At 38.6% G+C, this 18,924-nt stretch overlaps 1 protein-coding gene across 1 annotated transcript in view; it reads right to left on the reverse strand.

Annotated features, from left to right (window-relative positions):
- The window catches only part of LOC136872287 (RNA polymerase II subunit A C-terminal domain phosphatase), a 206,710-nt gene that overhangs the window by 93,119 nt on the left and 94,667 nt on the right, over positions 1 to 18,924 (reverse strand). Inside the window, exon 4 of the mRNA XM_067146107.2 lies at positions 10,432 to 10,676. Within this exon, the coding sequence (XP_067002208.2) occupies positions 10,432 to 10,676 (245 nt within the window). The remainder of the gene's footprint in view (positions 1 to 10,431; positions 10,677 to 18,924) is intronic.

An 18,924-nucleotide genomic window follows, 5' to 3' on the forward strand; every position in this document is an offset into this window, starting at 1 on the left:
GTTGTAGTCTTCGTGGATTTTAAGAAGGCCTACGATTCGGTAGATAGAGGGACGTTATTCGGAATACTGGAAGAATTTGGTGTGGACAGTAAAACAAGGAATATCATCAAACAGACACTTGCCAACACCAAGTCAAAGGTCAAGTTCATGGGTGAAATATCGGAGTCCTTTGAAGTCAAGACTAGTGTGAGACAAGGGGATGGACTCTCACCAATTCTCTTTAACTGTGTCTTGGAAAAGGTGATAAGGAAGTGGAAAGAAGGAATCACAGACAAAGAAGCATTCCGTATTGGAAGAGGGGCAGGTGCTATACGGATAGACTGCCTGGCATATGCTGATGATATCGCAGTCTTTGCCAGTGACATAGAAATAGCACAGAAAAGAGTGGTACACCTCCATAGCATAGCAGAAATGACTGGACTGCAAATATCATACAGTAAGACTGAATTTATGACCAACATCAAAGAGGCTCCCCAAATGTTAAAGTTGAAAGAGGGGAAAGTCAAAAGAGTAAAGAGCTTCTAGTATCTTGGAGAAATAGTTCAAGAGAATGGATCAGAGAAGCTAGCTCTGATAGAACGAGCGAGAAAAATTGAAACAGCGTATCAGCTCACTAGAGACACCTACAACAAGAAAGCTTTGTCATATGGAGCCAAATTAAGACATCTGGACACAGTCATCAGACCTGAATGCTTATACGCAGCAGAAACATTGGACATGATTGGAAAGGGAGATCTAGAGAACATCAGAAAGAAAGAGAGGAAAATGCTCCGGAAGATCTTGGGCCCGAAAATGAAAGGTGGGGAGAGGAGACTTAGACCCAACAAAGAACTATACCAGAAGACAGAGGAAGTCGTCGTATTGATGAAAAAGCGAAGGCTTCAATTTTATGGACATCTACAGAGAATGGACACCAACCGACTGACAAAAAGGATTTTCAGCTTCTTCAGCCTAAGGAAGACGGAACCAAAATGGTTTCGGGAAGTAAGGACCGACCTGGCCAGGATAGGAGTAGAAAAAGAGGACGTACTGGACAGAAACAAATTTAGACAAAAAGTGAAGGAGTTCAAGGGTTTCCAGGAGACTGGGGAAGAACTTGTGAAGAAGAAGAGAACCTACAAAGAAGAACAGAAGAAAGAAGTCGGTGCAAGGATGAAGAAGTACTGGCAGAATGTGAAGTCAGGACTGGTGAAAAATAACGTAAAGACTGTAAAACGTGGTCCATAGATGGCCGGAACGATAATAAATAATAATAATAATAATAATAATAATAATAATAATAATAATAATAATAATAATAATAATAATAATAATTTATTATTATAATATTATAATAATATAATATTATAATAATTTATTATTATTATTATTATTATTATTATTATTATTATTATTATTATTATTATTATTATTATTATTATACACTGACTGACAGAGCAAATGCAACACCAAGAAGGAGTGGTTCGAAAGGGATGAAAGTTGGGGGGAAAACTGAGACGGCATGGACGAATAATTGATGTTTATTTCAAACCGATATGCAGGTTACACAATGCGCACGGCATCGACTCAGTAGGATGTAGGACCACCGCGAGCGGCGATGCACGCAGAAACACGTCGAGGTACAGAGTCAATAAGAGTGCGGATGGTGTCCTGAGGGATGGTTCTCCATTCTCTGTCAACCATTTGCCACAGTTGGTCATCTGTACGAGGCTTGGGCAGAGTTTGCAAACGGCGTCCAATGAGATCCCACACGTGTTCGATTGGTGAGAGATCCGGAGAGTATGCTGGCCACGGAAGCATCAGTAACCTCGTAGAGCCTGTTGGGAGATGCGAGCAGTGTGTGGGTGGGCATTATCCTGCTGAAACAGAGCATTGGGCAGCCCCTGAAGGTACGGGAGTGCCACCGGCCGCAGCACATGCTGCACGTAGCAGTGGGCATTTCACATGCCTTGAATACGCACTAGAGGTCACGTGGAATCATACGCAATAGCGCCCCAAACCATGATGCCGCGTTGTCTAGCGGTAGGGCGTTCCACAGTTACTGCCGGATTTGACTTTCTCCACGCCGACGCCACACTCGTCTGCGGTGACTATCACTGACAGAACAGAAGCGTGACTCAACGGAGAACACGACGTTCCGCCATTCCCTCATCCAAGTCGCTCTAGCCCGGCACCATGCCAGGCGTGCACGTCTATGCTGTGGAGTCAATGGTAGTGTTCTGAGCGGACGCCGGGAGTGCAGGCCTCCTTCAACCAATCGACGGGAAATTGTTCTGGTCGATATTGGAACAGCCAGGGTGTCTTGCACATGCTGAAGAATGGCGGTTGACGTGGCGTGCGGGGCTGCCACCGCTTGGCGGCGGATGCGCCGATCCTCGCGTGCTGACGTCACTTGGGCTGCGCCTGGACCCCTCGCACGTGCCACATGTCCCTGCGCCAACCATCTTCGCCACAGGCGCTGCACCGTGGACACATCCCTATGGGTATCGGCTGCGATTTGACGAAGCGACCAACCTGCCCTTCTCAGCCCGATCACCATACCCCTCGTAAAGTCGTCTGTCTGCTGGAAATGCCTCCGTTGACGGCGGCCTGGCATTCTTAGCTATACACGTGTCCTGTGGCACACGACAGCATGTTCTACAATGACTGTCGGCTGAGAAATCACGGTAGGAAGTGGGCCATTCGCCAACGCCGTGTCCCATTTATCGTTCGCCACGTGCGCAGCACAGCGGCGCATTTCACATCATGAGCATACCTCAGTGACGTCAGTCTACCCTGCAATTGGCATAAAGTTCTGACCACTCCTTCTTGGTGTTGCATTTGCTCTGTCAGTCAGTGTAAAAATAATATTATTATTATTATTATTATTATTATTATTATTATTATTATTATTATTATTATTTATATTTTATGGCCTTCATTGGACCACTCTAGCCAACTTTATACAAAGAATTTTTCAGTTTCCTGTCAGCCTAGTACTTCTTCATTCTCTCTGATCTTATCCTTCTTTCTTCATTGGAAATCACCATTCCTATTGTCTGTTTGTTGATTCTGATTTGCAGTCTGGTTTGTTTGTCTGTGAGTTTCTTGATTTTGTCGGTTTTGTTTCTTAGGTCTTCCACTGTAATTTGTAGTTCATCCATATCTTCCTTGATTTCTGTAATCCACTTAATGTTGCACTTACTATTCCATAATTTTTCTATTATTCTCCTGATGATCCTGTTCTCTGGTGTCTTGATTAAATGTCCAAAAAATGAAATGTGTTTCTTCCTGATTGTGCTCATTACTGGTTCTATTTCCTTGTAGACTGTTTCATTAGAAGCTACTCTCCAGTGTCCATCTTTTTGGTATGATTTGTTGATTCATGTTCTAATGATTCTTCTCTCTATCTTGAGTATTTTGTCTATTTGTGCAGTGTTAGTTGTTTTGAAGATGGTTTCGCTTGCGTATGTTATTTCTGGTTGAGTGACTGTTTTGTAATGTTTTAATTTTGTTGCTATTGACAGGCCCTTTTTGTTGTAGGTATTCTTGGTGACATATTGTGCTCTGGTCAGTTTATTTATTCTGTTATGCCATGCTGGCTTTTCATTGAGGTTATATGTTATGATTTCTCCCAGATATTTAAATTTGTCTACAATTTTGATTTCTTGGTTTCCTATGGCAATTTTGTTTATGAGTGGTGGGTCAGTAAACATGATTACTGTTTTTTCAAAAGATATTCCAAGACCAATTTTCTGTGCTATTTCCTGTAGTGATATAACTTGTTGTCTGGTTTCCTGAATATTATTGGACAAGAGCGCAAGGTCATCGGCAAAACCTAGGCAATTTAAACTTATGTTGTCTTTGGGTCTTCCAATTCGGATGTTCTTTGAGTTACTCTTGTACCATTCCCTCATTATATATTCCAACGCACAGTTGAACAGCAGTGGTGAAAGCAATCTCCTTGTCTTAAGCCTGTTTTTATGATGAATGGCTCAGAGAATTCCCCTCTGAACTTGACTTTTGATTTAGTGTTGGTTAAGATGAGTTCAATCAATTTGATTCATTTTGGATGGAGCCCGAAATTTCTTAAAATTTTCAACATTGAAGGTCTATGGATATAGTTGTAACCTTTTTTAAAGTCCAGGAAGGTTATTGCAAGAGGTTTGTTTTGCTTCTTGTAATATGCTATGACTAATTTTAAAGTGATGATTTGTTTTGCACAGCTTCTCCAAGGTCTGAAGCCTCCTTGGTATTCACCTAATTCTTCCTCTAGTTGCTCTCTGATCCTCCTGTATAGGATTCTGGAGAAAATTTTGTATGTGCAGTCAAAGAGAGAGATACCTCTGTAATTATCTGGATTGCTTTTATCTCCTTTTTTGTGGAGTGGGTGGATTATGGCTGTGGTCCAATGTTCGGGGAACTTTTCTGTTATCCAGATTTTTGTTAGGGCCGTGTGTAAGGATGTTCGAACTGTATCACTAGCATATTTCCACATTTCTGCAAAAACGTGGTCTTCTCCGCATGCCTTATAATTTTTCAACTCTTTGAGTGCTGTTTCCACCTCTTAGTTTGTTGCGGGGTTTATGAGTTCAGGAGGGGTTTTGATGGGCTTGTCTGTATTAATTGCTAAAAGTTCCTGGGGTTCTTCAAAATTCAAAAGTTTAATGAATGCTTTTGCCATGATTTCGGCATTTTCCTTGTCATTATGTGTCATTTTTCCATCCTCACTTTTCAGCATTAATGTGGGAGGGGCAAATTTTTGTACTTGTCTTCCAAACATTTTGTAAAAGTCTCTGGAATTGGTTTTGTGGTAGTTTTCTTCTACTGAGTTGATTGGATCTTTCTGTGATTGTCTCTTGGTTTGCCTGATAATTTGTGTGCACTTTTTCCTGATATTTTTGAGGTTGGTTGCACTTGTTCTGTTTTGTGTGTTTGAAATTTTAACCATGCCTGATGTCTTTCTTCATGAATTTTGTCACATTCTGAGGTCCACCAGGCATGTCTTTTACGTGTGTTCAAATGGGGCTAAATTTTCAGCTTATTGCCTGAGAATCTGTCAGTTTTATATTTTGTGTGACTTCTCTATATTATCATTCCTAATTAATTGGTGTGGATCAAAGTTCCTCTTTTGTTTATTGCGTTTTGGTTTCTTTTTTAGTGGTGTGAACTTAATTTTGATTTTGACTATGTAATGATCTGAACCTATATCTACTCCTCATAATACTTTAATACTGTAGATTTCTCTGTGGAAGGTTTTGTCCATAAATATGTGATTACTAAACACAGGATCACACAAAAGTAAATCAAATGAAACTAAGTCCTTAAAAGTAAATGAGTATGACCGAAAGACACAGTTGTGAATTCTTGTAGTTTTGTAAGTAAGCTAGAATCCAGTCTCATCTCACTATTTGTTGCTGTTAGATATGAAGGTTGTGATAGAGCACTAAGTCTTTGTATCACAAGTTCTTTCCTTTTCATATGTAATCTATGTTCTAGTAGAACAAGACGCTGCAGTTCTAGAGTTGATAATGTTTCAGCTTGTTCTCTTTCCAACTTTAATTTCTTCTTTAATGGTCATTTGTTTTTATGTTCAGTGCCTGCAGTTGCAGTTGGAGAAAGTTGTGAGATTGTCCCTTCTTGAGTTTCCTGGGATACTCTTCTCTTCATTTGGTCCAGAACCAACAGCACAAGCATCCGGAATTCTCTTGAAAACTGGACTGTGTACAAAATCTAGAAGTTCTAAAAGTTGTTTTTCTTACTCACATAACTTATTTTTTTGTTTCCTGTTGCATTTTTGTTGGGTTTTTTCCCCACATCTGTTTTCATATTATTGAGAATTTATCTCAACTTTTCAGTAGTAATACTTTTTAGTAATACTTTTCCCTGTGTTCTTCACAAATTCCTCTGTAATGTCTTTCCATGCTTTTTCTTTTGTTTAAAAGAATGGTGAGTTCTTTAAGCAGCTTGGTAAAAATCAGCCTTTGACATCTACTTTCTACAGGTAATTCTTCTTCACTCAAAGACATGCTTGTAGCTACTGGTTATATTCATACTAATATACAGTTTCCAGTGAGGCATCAAAATAAGCTGACTCCAGCAGCCATCATTTTTACTTACACTTATAAGTGCAAGTAAATACTTGATTCTTTCAGAACTTCTCCAGTATTTACTATTAAGTAAAAGGTAGATCTTATTCAACTGACTTCAAGTAATAGCTTAAAAGTATTTACTAATCACCTGAAGTAATCACCTCTCAGGCTTTTACTTATTTTTATGCAACAGACCCATTGTCTGATCCAACCACGAGAGGTGCTGGTCAATGATTACTCCCAGCTTTTTTACGCTATTGCAAATGGGCAAAACTTGGTTTTGAAGTCGTACGTCAGGGATGGACATACGGTAGTTACTGGAAACAAGTCTTGGGTGGGCAACTGCTATGGTTTGGGATTTTTCGGGTTTAAGATAAGTCCATGATGGGAAGACAATTTGCTTACGGCCTCTAGATCCATGTTAATTTGCTTGATTGCTGTCAAAACGTCTGTTGATTTTGCATGGATGTACAATTGTACATTGTCAGCATAAATGTGCCGTTTACAATGTGTCAGCTGTTTATCAAGGTCGTCGATAAAGATTGAAAATAGCAAAGGAGCCAGGGTTGACCATTGTGGGACACATGCTTTCACATGTTGTCAGGAAAAGAAGTACTTTGATTAACGATAACCATCTCAGAGTACTGTAGGATAAACCTAGGCGATAGATAAAGTTTGGTTAGGAGCAACTCATGCTCTACAGAGTCAAATGCTTTGCTATAAAGTCCAATATACTAGGATTGTAAATTTTCACTCATCAATAGCCTGTCCTTATATTGTCAGTAATGCTTAGTAAGGCAGTACATGTACTGCGATAGCATAGGAAACCTGAGTGGTGGGGGGTTTAGTATCTTGAGGTCGTTGAGATAGTTTGTGATTATGTACAGTGTGCTCAAGTCCCTTGGCTACTACTGACAGTATATTAATGAGTAGATAGTTAGTAGTCTAGATGATTTTCTCTTCACTAAAGGGCCATTTTCCAGGCAGTTGGAAGGGACAAGTTCTACATAAGTGTCAATACTGGAATAACAGCATCAATAATTTTCTTTAGCAATATTAATAATTTAATTTCATGTGGCTATTTCTAGCCTGGTGCAGCCCTTGTAAGGCAGGCCCTCCGATGAGGATGGATGGCATCTGCGTGTATAGGAAAATGTGTGTAATTGTGGTGGAGGATAGTGCTGTGTCTGGTGTAGGAGTTGCAGAGATGTAGGGGACAGCTCAAACACCTAGTCCCTGAGCCAGGGAAATTAACCATTTAACCCTTTTGATGCCAGGCTGTAATGTAGTGGGTGCACTAAGAATGCCAAGACAATTTTAATAAAAATGCATACACTAAGGAAAAACATTCTACTAATATTTTTGGAGGTAAATCCCTGTACTTTTTTCGATAGCACACAGGTAAATAGAGAGCATGTGAATGTGATTATAACTGCAATATGTTTTCATGGTACGAGTATGTTTCTTACTTTCAACAAGATGGGCAGGTCCACCTATTCAATACCATATGTTATACTATCATTGTTGTTTATTATACATCGGCACTAGTTGCGACCTTTCCATTTATGTCATCTTCAGCCTAGATACATCACATTGGGGAGGATACAACTTGCATATATGCTTAACTGAATCTAATACTGTATATCACAAATAGACAGACAGACAGACAGACAGACAGACAGACAGACAGACAGACAGACAGACAGACAGACAGATAGATAGATAGATAAAGCCTTTATTATCTGTGGCAAAGGTCCTGACCCTTTCTTACACCTAACCATACACATATTATTACTTATTAATACTATGAAACTGATAAACTTAAAATACTAAGAACCCAAATAACACTAATGTTTGAGACAAAAATATGAATATACACACACAAAGAAGAAAGAAAGGAAAAACGAACTGCCTACATAATACAGATTTGAAAAATACTTATTTCAATACACACGAAAGAAATACAAAAGTAAAAATACTAGTAAAAATAAAAATATTAAATGAAATTTAACTGTATTCTTGCAATACTAGATCTAAGTTAAATACTGTAATTACTAATAACTACATTTACTTCTGATTGGTAAATACAGTACGGATGTTTTTAATTTAATTAAATTATTATTGATACACTTAAATCAGAAAGTCATTAAGTCCAAAAAAAAAAAGATTAATAAATCTAATTAGAATGAAAGTTGCAGATTGAAAAGTTACAGAACTAAACTTAATTTGAATTATCGTATTAACCCAATATTTAATTGTACAAAAATCTCATAACATTATTTTCACACACTATCACTCGTTCCACTCATACAGGTACCTTGCTGGAAGCACTTAACGAGGAACTGCTGGTAAGAGGTTTTAAATATACTTTTTAATGTAGCATCCTCGATGTCTTTGGGGAGAGCATTCCACCATCCCGAAGTGGTGATAGTGAATGATCCATGGTATGTGGTTGTTCGGTGGATGGGTATTTCTACGAGGGATACTGAGCGAATATCATGGAGATGTAAGGAACCAAGGTGACAAAAATTGCTGGAGAGATGAGCAGGGATGTCTTCCGAAAGTACCTGGTACACAAGAGCATTTATATTGGTTGAAAATGTTCAGCTCTCAAAACTTGCCCGGCAGGTAAAGTCTTATCGAGCCCTCGAAATGGCCGATAAATTACGTGCCGGGTAATGACGATTAATGCTGCCGATAGCGCTACCTGGGAGTGGTATAACGAAAACATCCTTTTACGCGGAGGGCAAGTTACGCGCTACTTTAGCAGTAGGTGGTAGAACCGGCCCATAATGGTACGAATATGGTTAAGTTAGGTTAGATAACACTGTTTGAATAAGAAAAGAAATGTTTGCCACACAATGCGATCGATCATTCTGCCGCAGCATTTTCTCACTATGTGCATTTGCGAGCTCCCTCATCGGTTATAAAACTGTCGACTGTTGTTCCATAAAGAAAGTTATAAATGAAAGAGAAGAACATGTTATCGTAATAAATACATAAATGATGTGCTCGATAGTAGTTGTTAGAAATAAAGGATAAAGCAAACAATCACTTAATTTTAATACTCTATACTGAAATTAAGTAAGAATGCGATACACTTCAAGAAATGGCAGAGCGCATCACTGATTTCAGAGGTTAGTTTACATTTTCTCACGTCTGGTCAAATTTTGGAAGGGCTATTCCTGTGTAAATTCATAGCGAAGTGGTTATCATTTTCCTACTGGTGATTGAAATATGTTCACATTATATAATACAGTTTAGTCAGTTAGGTGCGGAAGCTGCTTGAATAAGAAAATTGAAATATTTGCCAAAAATGCAATCGATCATCTTCGGTATTGTTTACTCTCTATGTGCAATTTTTTTTTACAAGTTGCTCTACGTCGCTCTGACACAGAAAGGTCTTATGGTGATGATGGGACAGGAAAGTGCTAGGAGTGGGAAGGAACCGGCCATGGCCATAATTAAAGTACAGCCCCAGCATTTGACTGGTGTGAAAATGGAAAACCACGGAAAACCATCTTCAGGGCTGCCGACAGTGGGGTTCGAACCCACTATCTCCCGAATAATGGATACTGGCCACACTTAAGCGACTGCAGCTACCGAGCTTGGTCTCTATGCGCAATTGAGAGCGCTCTCATCAACATTCGAAGGTAATGTCAAAGTCGGTTAGTAATACCCGTCGACTGCTGTTCTCTAAAGAGAATTTGAAATGAAAGAGGATGACACGTTTACGTAATAAATGCGTAAATAATGTGGCCGATAGCAATTGTTAACTCGTTAAAAATGAGGGCTGAAGGCTAGAAAAGCCGGGGTGGGGTTAATACGCAAGGGGATCTAATACATGAATAAATACGGTATAGTGTTCCCATTAAATTTAGGATATGATAATCATTGGTCCAACTTTTACAGTTCTCTTGTTAGACAACTGATATAATACTTTATATGCAATGGTATTCTTTAGTGTTCAGTTCAATGTAATGATCTCATTTTTGATGGAGCCAGATCTAAATTACAAGGCAGGGTCTATTTTGAACACTTCTGAAGTCTCCTGAGTCTTCAACTAAAAGAAAGCTAATCGACATCACTTCCACCAGATGAGAATCTTGTGACGGACGGACAGGTGGGTGGGTAGATAGGTGGAGGGAGGGAGGGAGCGAGGGAGGGAGGGAGGGAGGGAGGGAGGGAGGGATGGGATGGGATGGGATGGATGGATGGACAGATAAAAAAGCATTAAAGCTCCATTTAACATCTTAACAAAATTGGCCTAGTGAGTTCTAGCAAAACAAAAAATATCTAATAGAGAACCTGAGGATAAAGCAAAAGAGCTCCAACTCAAGTCAATACATTTCTCACTTACTTGAGATTTGCAGTTTTTGAATTTGGATTAAAGCACTCGTCTCGTGACAGAATTCGATGAGAAAAATATTGTCCATCAGGATCCAAGAACATAGCAATCATATGAGCATAGTTGCGTGCCCCAAATGTACAGATGTGTAACTCATAAAACTTGCTCATTTCACTAAGAAACTTCTGGGTTCCAGGCCGAATGCGAGTGTGATACCAAGGAGAATTAGGTCCATACAACTGGAAATGGTACACATCCTGAAAAAATATCACCAGTATTATAAAATTAGGTAAATATTTTCATTAATTTTCACAGAGATAAAATATTACACTGAGGACAAATTTAACAGTACGGTATGTAGCCTATGTCTACCCCTTAGTCCCATTTCCTGACACAGGGTCGGGAATGAAGTGAGATGAAATTATATGGCATAGCTTTTATATAACAGGATGGCCTCCCTAATGCCAACCTCAGTTGAGGAACTAATGAAGATGAAATGAATGATGGTAAGTGAAATTGGGTAATGAGGTTGAAGGAAGCGGTTATAGCCAATGAATAGAAACTGTCCCAGCATTTGCCTGGAAGTGAAAATGGAAACCAGAGAAAAAACATTCTCAGGACAGTCAACGGTAGGGTTCAAACCCACTATTTCCCAAATGCAGAGCTTGGCCCCATAGTCATAGCGCATTAACACATGTGGCCACTCCGCTCAGTTACAAGTGCTAGACTGTCCACTTTGTGCCTCCCCTGGAAGCACAGAAGACCTTCATTCAGCAATGACTGAAGCAGTGCAATGGGTACAAATTCTAGATCTCCTATAGTCCAGTCCGAAGTGATGTAAATGCTGACAGTAATGAGAAGTTATTTGTATTCGTATCTTCTGTTGCTGTGTAATGTACCAGAAACGCTGGTCCAAGACAGAGTTCCCGATGTTTGAAATCGAACTACGTGCCGTGCGCTATCACCCAGCCAGGCTACAGCAGGTCAGCTGAGAGCAACGTGGAACATGTGACATCACGTCCTGCATATCTTCGCGAAGGCTATATTACGTCAGCCAAGAGAACATTCTAAATGTTCTATCACTAATTTTTTTTTTTTTTTTTGGATCGGAGTACAATTAAAAGCACAATGCATCATGTTAACCGATTTTTTATCACCATAGTCCCAAAGTTTAAAGAAAATTCAACCAAGGTTAAGGGAGATATTCAATAAAATGTAATAGCCTTAATTTTCAAGAATCTGATATAAAAGGAAGGCAAATTTGCATGTCCATGTCAGTCAACTAAGTACCACAGTCGAGGCTGATCGGTCGACTGGTGGTCCTATACCATCGTAATGTGAAGTACGGGTTTGGTTTGTATCAAGTGTTTGACAAATTCTGCATGCTGAGAAAACTTTAATTCTGCAATAATCTGTGTCAGACTTAGAAATTCTCAACACCATTCATGAGTAAAAGAAGAATTTCCAACATGAATTTAAACAATTCAATTTAACTCGTATTTCAAGTGATTAACTATTTCTGAGACCAACTCAAGTGTTATTAGAACTTGTCTTATTTTCTCACGAGCGCAATATTTCTTCAAGTGATTGAAATAGTTTGAATAACTCAGTATTCACATTCTAAGGTGATAGGAATATTTCTCCGAAAATAAACTTTGAACTGTGTGTTTAGTTTCATCAAGTGATTGAAATGTTTGACTAAGTATAACATTACAATTGAACTTGAGATTTTTCAAGTGAATAACATTCCAAGTAGTACTTTATAAATTATCAATATTTTGTGATTAGTTCATTAAACTTATGTTTTGCTAGTGGAGGACATTTCTCTTGTACTTCATAAACATTCTTAAGATTCTTGATAGAACTTGTGTCGGTAAATAATAGTTACCTTTCGTATAAGTCGAACCAAAGACTGTGTTCGAACAGATTATATTTGTGTTACGACATTGTTGCTCATAGTTAAGTGAAGTGAACAGAACTAAATTCACGAGATGGAAATATTCATTGATAATTTATTGAAGTGATTAATTTCAAATTAGTTGAAAACTGTGTGAACTTATCATCGAGTGAAGTACATTATTTTTTTTCCCAAGTATCACGTTATCCTTCAGTCGATTTTATTAACATTTGACAGTGATAAGGGACGTAATTTTGCAATTTCCTAAGTGGCTGTTTTGCATTACGAGTTCAGTTCCATTTCACATTCAATTCGGTCTAATAACATTTTCAACTGTATAACTCAGTTGCATGTTCAACTCTAGTAACATTCAATCTTATTTCTCTCAAGTGATTGATTTGTAAACGCGATCAGATTTCATTCACATTCTGTCGTGTGGAATTCATTAACTAATTATTTGAGTGTACAATCCACCAATGTAGTGATTCATTTTGAAGCCGTTGCTATTAATGATTTTGTCTGTGCAGAAGCTATTTGCCTAACCAAATACATTTCGGGCATAAGTACACTGCCGTGTTCCATCTCAACGTCTACAAGAACTTCGAGAACATCTAGAATTTCGAGAACTTCCAGACCTCCCAAACCGTCCAGACCCCATCAGAAGACGATCCAGGGGTGAACGAATATAATAGCAGGTACGCAGTGGATATTACCAGCCCAGACAAAGGAGTGGGCATTCACAAAACCTTCTGTACAGAGGTGATATGAAATCTAACATTTATTTTGTTAATAAATTCTTCAGCAATTTTAAATAATCCATTATACTTATTTCATGCAAACCTCTCCTTCTCTGTAACGCTTCAGTCAAGAACCGGACACACCTTGTGTCAGTCTCATGCTCAGCTAGCCAACCAGATCAATAATTACGGTTACAGTATATATTATTTGCTTTATGTCCCACTAACTACTTTTACGGTTTTCGAAGAGTGTATATATTAGTCATAATATAGTTAATCTAACAGCGTTATGATTACGTAGAACCTCGATTATACATTCCTGGAAGCTACGTTTTCACGGATTATTCGGTGAAATTATGTGGCCCCGCGAGAATCCTAACTGAATCACGTAAAAATCCCACATTATCCATTCCTCAAAGAAACTATTTCCTGGATCGAGCGTCTAGAAATTTCAGTCCCATCAACGCTAAATCCTCGATCAAGCGTTTTTTCAAGAAACTGAATCTCACAAAAGGACGGCTATGGCATACTTATGGATCCTGGTGTTAACATACCGTCATTGCGATAATTAGAGCACGTACTGTACTGTAAAAGCGATCGGCGGTGAACTTGCATAAGGGGCCATCGTATTCGGGTGGTATTGTTTAGAGAATCCTCGGAAATCATAAAGCAGAGAGTGGTCACAACAATTGGAAGGAGACAGAGCACATTTCGACAGCTCTACTGGAAGACTGGATGAGTTTCGTTAAGTGTTCGTACTTGTAAAACGTCTACATTATGTCCAGGGCCAGATGCTTATTTTTTTAATTTATTTTTTTACTTTTTTCGATTGTATTGCCGAAGAGGTTTTCAGCACTTCCCTCAGGCCACTGTATAGTCACTGGGCTTTAAGGCAGGAATCAAAACTGCTCCTTCTTAACACAAATTTAGTATTTTAATAGTATCGTATACAATTATGTTACAAACCATTATTCTCGTCATCATTCCATATTGAAAATAGCTATATCACAAAGTAAACTTGTGTAAACTTAGTGATATACAATTATGTTATCGAGACGAGATCACATGTTGCACCTTACATACATAAAGCTATGGGAGGTCTTGGGATTAGCGATTACTGTTTTGGTCGTAATATAAGACTGGGAATTTTACGTTTTTGTGTTAAAATGTTACAAAAACCATAGTTGTTTTACGTTTTATTTGCACGCGTTACATTTAAAAAGTCTGTATCATTTCCCACCCGTACTGACTTATACAGCGAGCACACTTTCCAGCTGAGCTCAAGGTCATGTATAATCGTAATTTCCAAAGTTTTGATGATATTTCATTCTTTCCAATTTGATTGTGGATATAGAGTCCGCTCCAAAAGGATTATTACATAATATGTTAGCTTCAATGCCGCTCTTCTTACCTAGAAATGTTTCTGGAGGAGAGATGTGTTCATTATGCCTGCCAGGGTCCAACCCACCCACCCCTAGGAGTATATTTACTTTTATAACCTAAAGTAGTGGTCCAGGCACCATTATCCATTGCTTCTGTCAAGGATCACGGGCATTGGTCAACGTTACCAACCACTGCAAAAGAAAGTTTGAAAGTGTCATGGTGTCGGACGGTAACCTTGCACTTTCTCAATTCCTCCTTTAATCTCGGGGCTTACAGCATGAAATAAAGGTCATTTATTAGCTTTAATGTATTTTTGCACATCCAGGCCAATCTCTGTCATGAGAACAGTGGCCGCTTCGGGGCCATATGCCCTTCGAGAGGCTCCTTGCTATCGCCGCGGCGTATACTGTCCACATTTAAAGATAAAAATTTCATAATGTTCCGTATTGAAATTTATCACAATGAAATTGAAATAATAAATAAGGTAGTTCAACCTATTCAATACAAATAAATATGAAATGTAGTATTACATTCCTATTTAATTAAAAGTGGAAGCGGTTTCGACCCTAATCTGGGTCATCATCAGCGAATAAAATGCAAAAAACAATGCATAGGCAAATAAGAAATTAAAGAGTGAGTCTTTCACAAAAACAGTTGAAGAGGCAAAATATGTTAATGGGGATTGGCACTGTGCAATTTTAAATTGTAAAATCTAGAAGATGTAGAAAATCAGTCACTTATAAGAAGTAAGGCACGATCTTCTGAATAGTAGCACAACACACGCAAATTTCAGCACTGTCTCATAATGTTTATAAGAAGAGGTGAAAAGTTAAATGAGCCAGCGAATGAGGCGCGAAGTCACAATATACTGTAATTTAATGAATATGAAGTTCCAAAACTGTTTAGAAGTCAAAGACAAGTCGCTTGATTGACGCGAATTGCTAGCTCCTGAAGATCAGCGCAACACACTCAATGTCTGGCACTGTGCTTTCAAATGCCGACGGAACTCTGTGAATAGCTTGATGAACCAGTCTGTAACTGCTAAGGTTGCGAAAATGTGTACACACATATATATATATATATATATATATATATATACATACATATAAATAATACAATTTAATATAATTTAAGTACATAAACAATTGTTTTTTACGTCAACTGTTCTAAAGAATCTACAAGATCCTGTTTACGTACTTAAATTATATTAAATTGTATTATATATATATATACACACACACACATATTTTCGCAACCGAAGCAATTACAGACTGGTTCATCAAGCTATTCACCGAGTTCTGTCGGCATTTGAAAGCACAGTATGTGTTGCGCTGATCTTCAGGAGCTAGCAATTCGCTTCAATCAAGCGACTTGTCTTCGACTTCTAAACAATTTTGGGACTTCATATTCATTAAATTATATTGTGACTTCATGCCTCATTCGCTGGCTCATTTAACTTTTCACCTCTTCTTGTAAACATTATGAGACAGTGCTGAAATTTGCGTGTGTTGTGCTACTATTCAGAAGATCGCGCCTTACTTCTTATAAATGACTGACTTTCTACTTCTTCTAGATTTTACGATTTAAAATTGCACAGTGCCAATCCCCATTAACATATTTTGCCTCTTCAACTGTTTTTGTGAAAGACTCACTCTTTAATTTCTTATTTACCTATGCATTGTTTTTAGCATTTTATTCGGCTGATGACCCGGATTAGGGTCGAAACTGGTACCGCTTCCGCTTGTAATTAAATAGGAATGTAATACTACATTTCATATTTATTTGTATTGAATAGGTTGAACTAACTTATTTATTATTTCAATTTCATTACTGTCTACATCGCAAGAAAAAAATATATATAGCCATATCAAACCAACAACCAACAGTTGGCGGCAGTGCTATTCTACTCACCTCACAGTCACTTCACGTGCGCCACATAGTGGTGCCTTGTGTTACTAACATTGCGGAGCAGACTCTATAACATTGCCCTAATGTGCTTTATTTTATTAGATTAGAGAATTAAAAACTACTTATAGTCAACTGTTGTTTGGCTTGGCGTTATTAGATTTGTTGAAGAGTTTGGCTGATCAAAGTTACAGAAGTGAAAGAAGTTTACACGGAAAACTGGCGAAGTTTCCCCAGTAAAACCGAATGTAAAGTTTCGAGATTTTTAACTCGCGTACCAGTAATTAATGTTTGAAGCCAGCCCCGTGGTCTAACTTGCCTGCCTCTCACCCGGAGGGCCCAGATTCGATTCCTGACCAGGACAGACATTTTTACCTGAATATGAGGGCTTCTTCCAGGTTCACTGAGCCTACGATTACTTTTAATTAAGGAGCTATCGAATGGTGATATGGTGATCCCGGTCTAGAGAGCCAGGAATAACGGCTGAGAGGATTCGTCACAGTGACCATGCGTCACCTCGTAATCTGTAGGCCTTCGGGCTGAACAGCGGTCGCTTGGTACGCGAAGGTCCATTGGGGCTTTAGTTTGGTTTGGTTTGGTTTGGTTTGGTTTAGGAGTGTTTGTAAAATTATGCATAATGCATTTTTGTGAAGTTTATGCAAATCGTTGATGGTTCATTCTTTCCCACATTTTCCATTTTCCCAGGATCCCTCCAAAAACGGAGAATCAAGGTTCCACTGTATTTATTTTTGTTTACTACTAAGTGCAGCATTTCTCATAACAATTTCCCCATTTTCCTTCATAATTAGTTACTTTCTGTTACTTTGGTTAGTTGATTATAATTATAGTCTACTAGTATTTAAGTTTTTGTTATTTTGTAATTTCTGAAGGTGTCATATAAGAATATGCCTTTGCTGGCGGGACCTAGTGTTTACAGTGCACTATGTCTTCTGGTATAGGCTAGAGCAATTTTGTTACTTTCATAGATCTGTCTCTCTCTTATCCTTTGCTTTGACAATATGAAAGCGACTGAGGTATGAGTGATGCTGGTAATGCCAATCCTTATGCAGCCAGTCCCTGCTATGAATGGTTTGAAAATGCTGCTCATAGGGTCGGTTGGTGTATGCATTTCAGTGGGCTTGGCAGACTGATATGTAATAGCAACTCTGGCTTGGTGAGGAAAGCAACGGGAAACTACCTCACTCATTTCCCTAGTACACCTCTTCAGTGATGCCTAGGCCATCTATGACAGCTGATGGCAGAGCTGCTGAGGATCCCACCAGCGTTAGCGCTGACGGACTGAACATTCATACATGTAAGAATCATATGCTAAATAAATAAATTCTTATTTATGCACATAATCTAAATATCCCTAAAATGAAAAAGAAAGGGAAAAGTAATAAATAAATCCTTCACTTCTCTCCGACTGTTAAATTTAACCATGCAGTACAAATTTCTTTCTTTGGCCTTCATCTGAAACTGACAGCAGCCTATACGGGTCAAGGCCATGTTGGCTGCTAGCTCCATTCATAGTCAATTTCCTTTCGCACTTGTACTTAAACAATTTTGACCAATAATAGCATGCATACAATATTACAGTATATTTCATAATGAATACCAACTTACATTACAAGAGTAGTTCAAAGTACTGTAGTATGTCTACAGTTGCACATTCCTGAAATCTTTTTGACATATTTTCATCCTCCCTGCTTCCATAACCTTTTCCATGTCTGCTCTGATATTTTCAGTAAGTTCCTCTACAGTAGCCAGCCCTGCAATCTAGTGGTCACTGCCTGGCTCTTACCCAAAGGCACCGGGTTTGATTCCTGGCCAGGTCAGGGATTTTTGCCCGGATCTGAGAGCTGGTTCGAGGTCCACTCAGCCTATGTGAGAACAACTTAACTATCTACAGTGAAATAGAAGCACCGGTTTAGAAAGCCAAACATAATGTCCAAGAGGATTAGCTGCACTACCCTGTGTCACCTTCTAATTATTTTTTTCCCAAGTTGTTTTATGTCGCACCAACACAGACAGGTCTTACAGCATGTCCCCCACAGATGAAAGTTATAGCTGTTATGGTCAGGAAATGCGCAGGCCATTACCCTGAACTAATCACTGTCATTGAAAACCTCCTTTATTGATTCCAAAGAAACCAATGCACTATCATCATCATCATCATCATCTTCATCATCAGCCAATTCTATCATTACATGATGTGGCCTCTTTAAGTCGTGAACTCAGGTAAGTCTTTAGCAGAACTCTCCAGGTGGAACGGTCTTGAGCAGTTCTCTGCCAGGTAGCACCAGCTATTCTCTTGATGTCTTTGTCCCATCTGCCTGGCGGTCTTCCTCTAGGCTTTTGATGATCTCAATTAAATTAATGTAGTAATGGTCCACCTTTCAATACTATAATATGCAATATTCTAAATTACATTAATTAGGGACTAGTTAATAACTAAACAAATGTACATGCACACAATTGACATAAAACAAGTGAAACAAATATATACAAATTGAGATTAAAAACTGGGATGAAATTATGAGTAAATTTGAAAATAACTAGGTTCTAACATCTTGAGTATGC

Source organism: Anabrus simplex, chromosome 4 (genome assembly GCF_040414725.1).
Source record: "Anabrus simplex isolate iqAnaSimp1 chromosome 4, ASM4041472v1, whole genome shotgun sequence".
Lineage (NCBI taxonomy): Eukaryota > Metazoa > Arthropoda > Insecta > Orthoptera > Tettigoniidae > Anabrus > Anabrus simplex.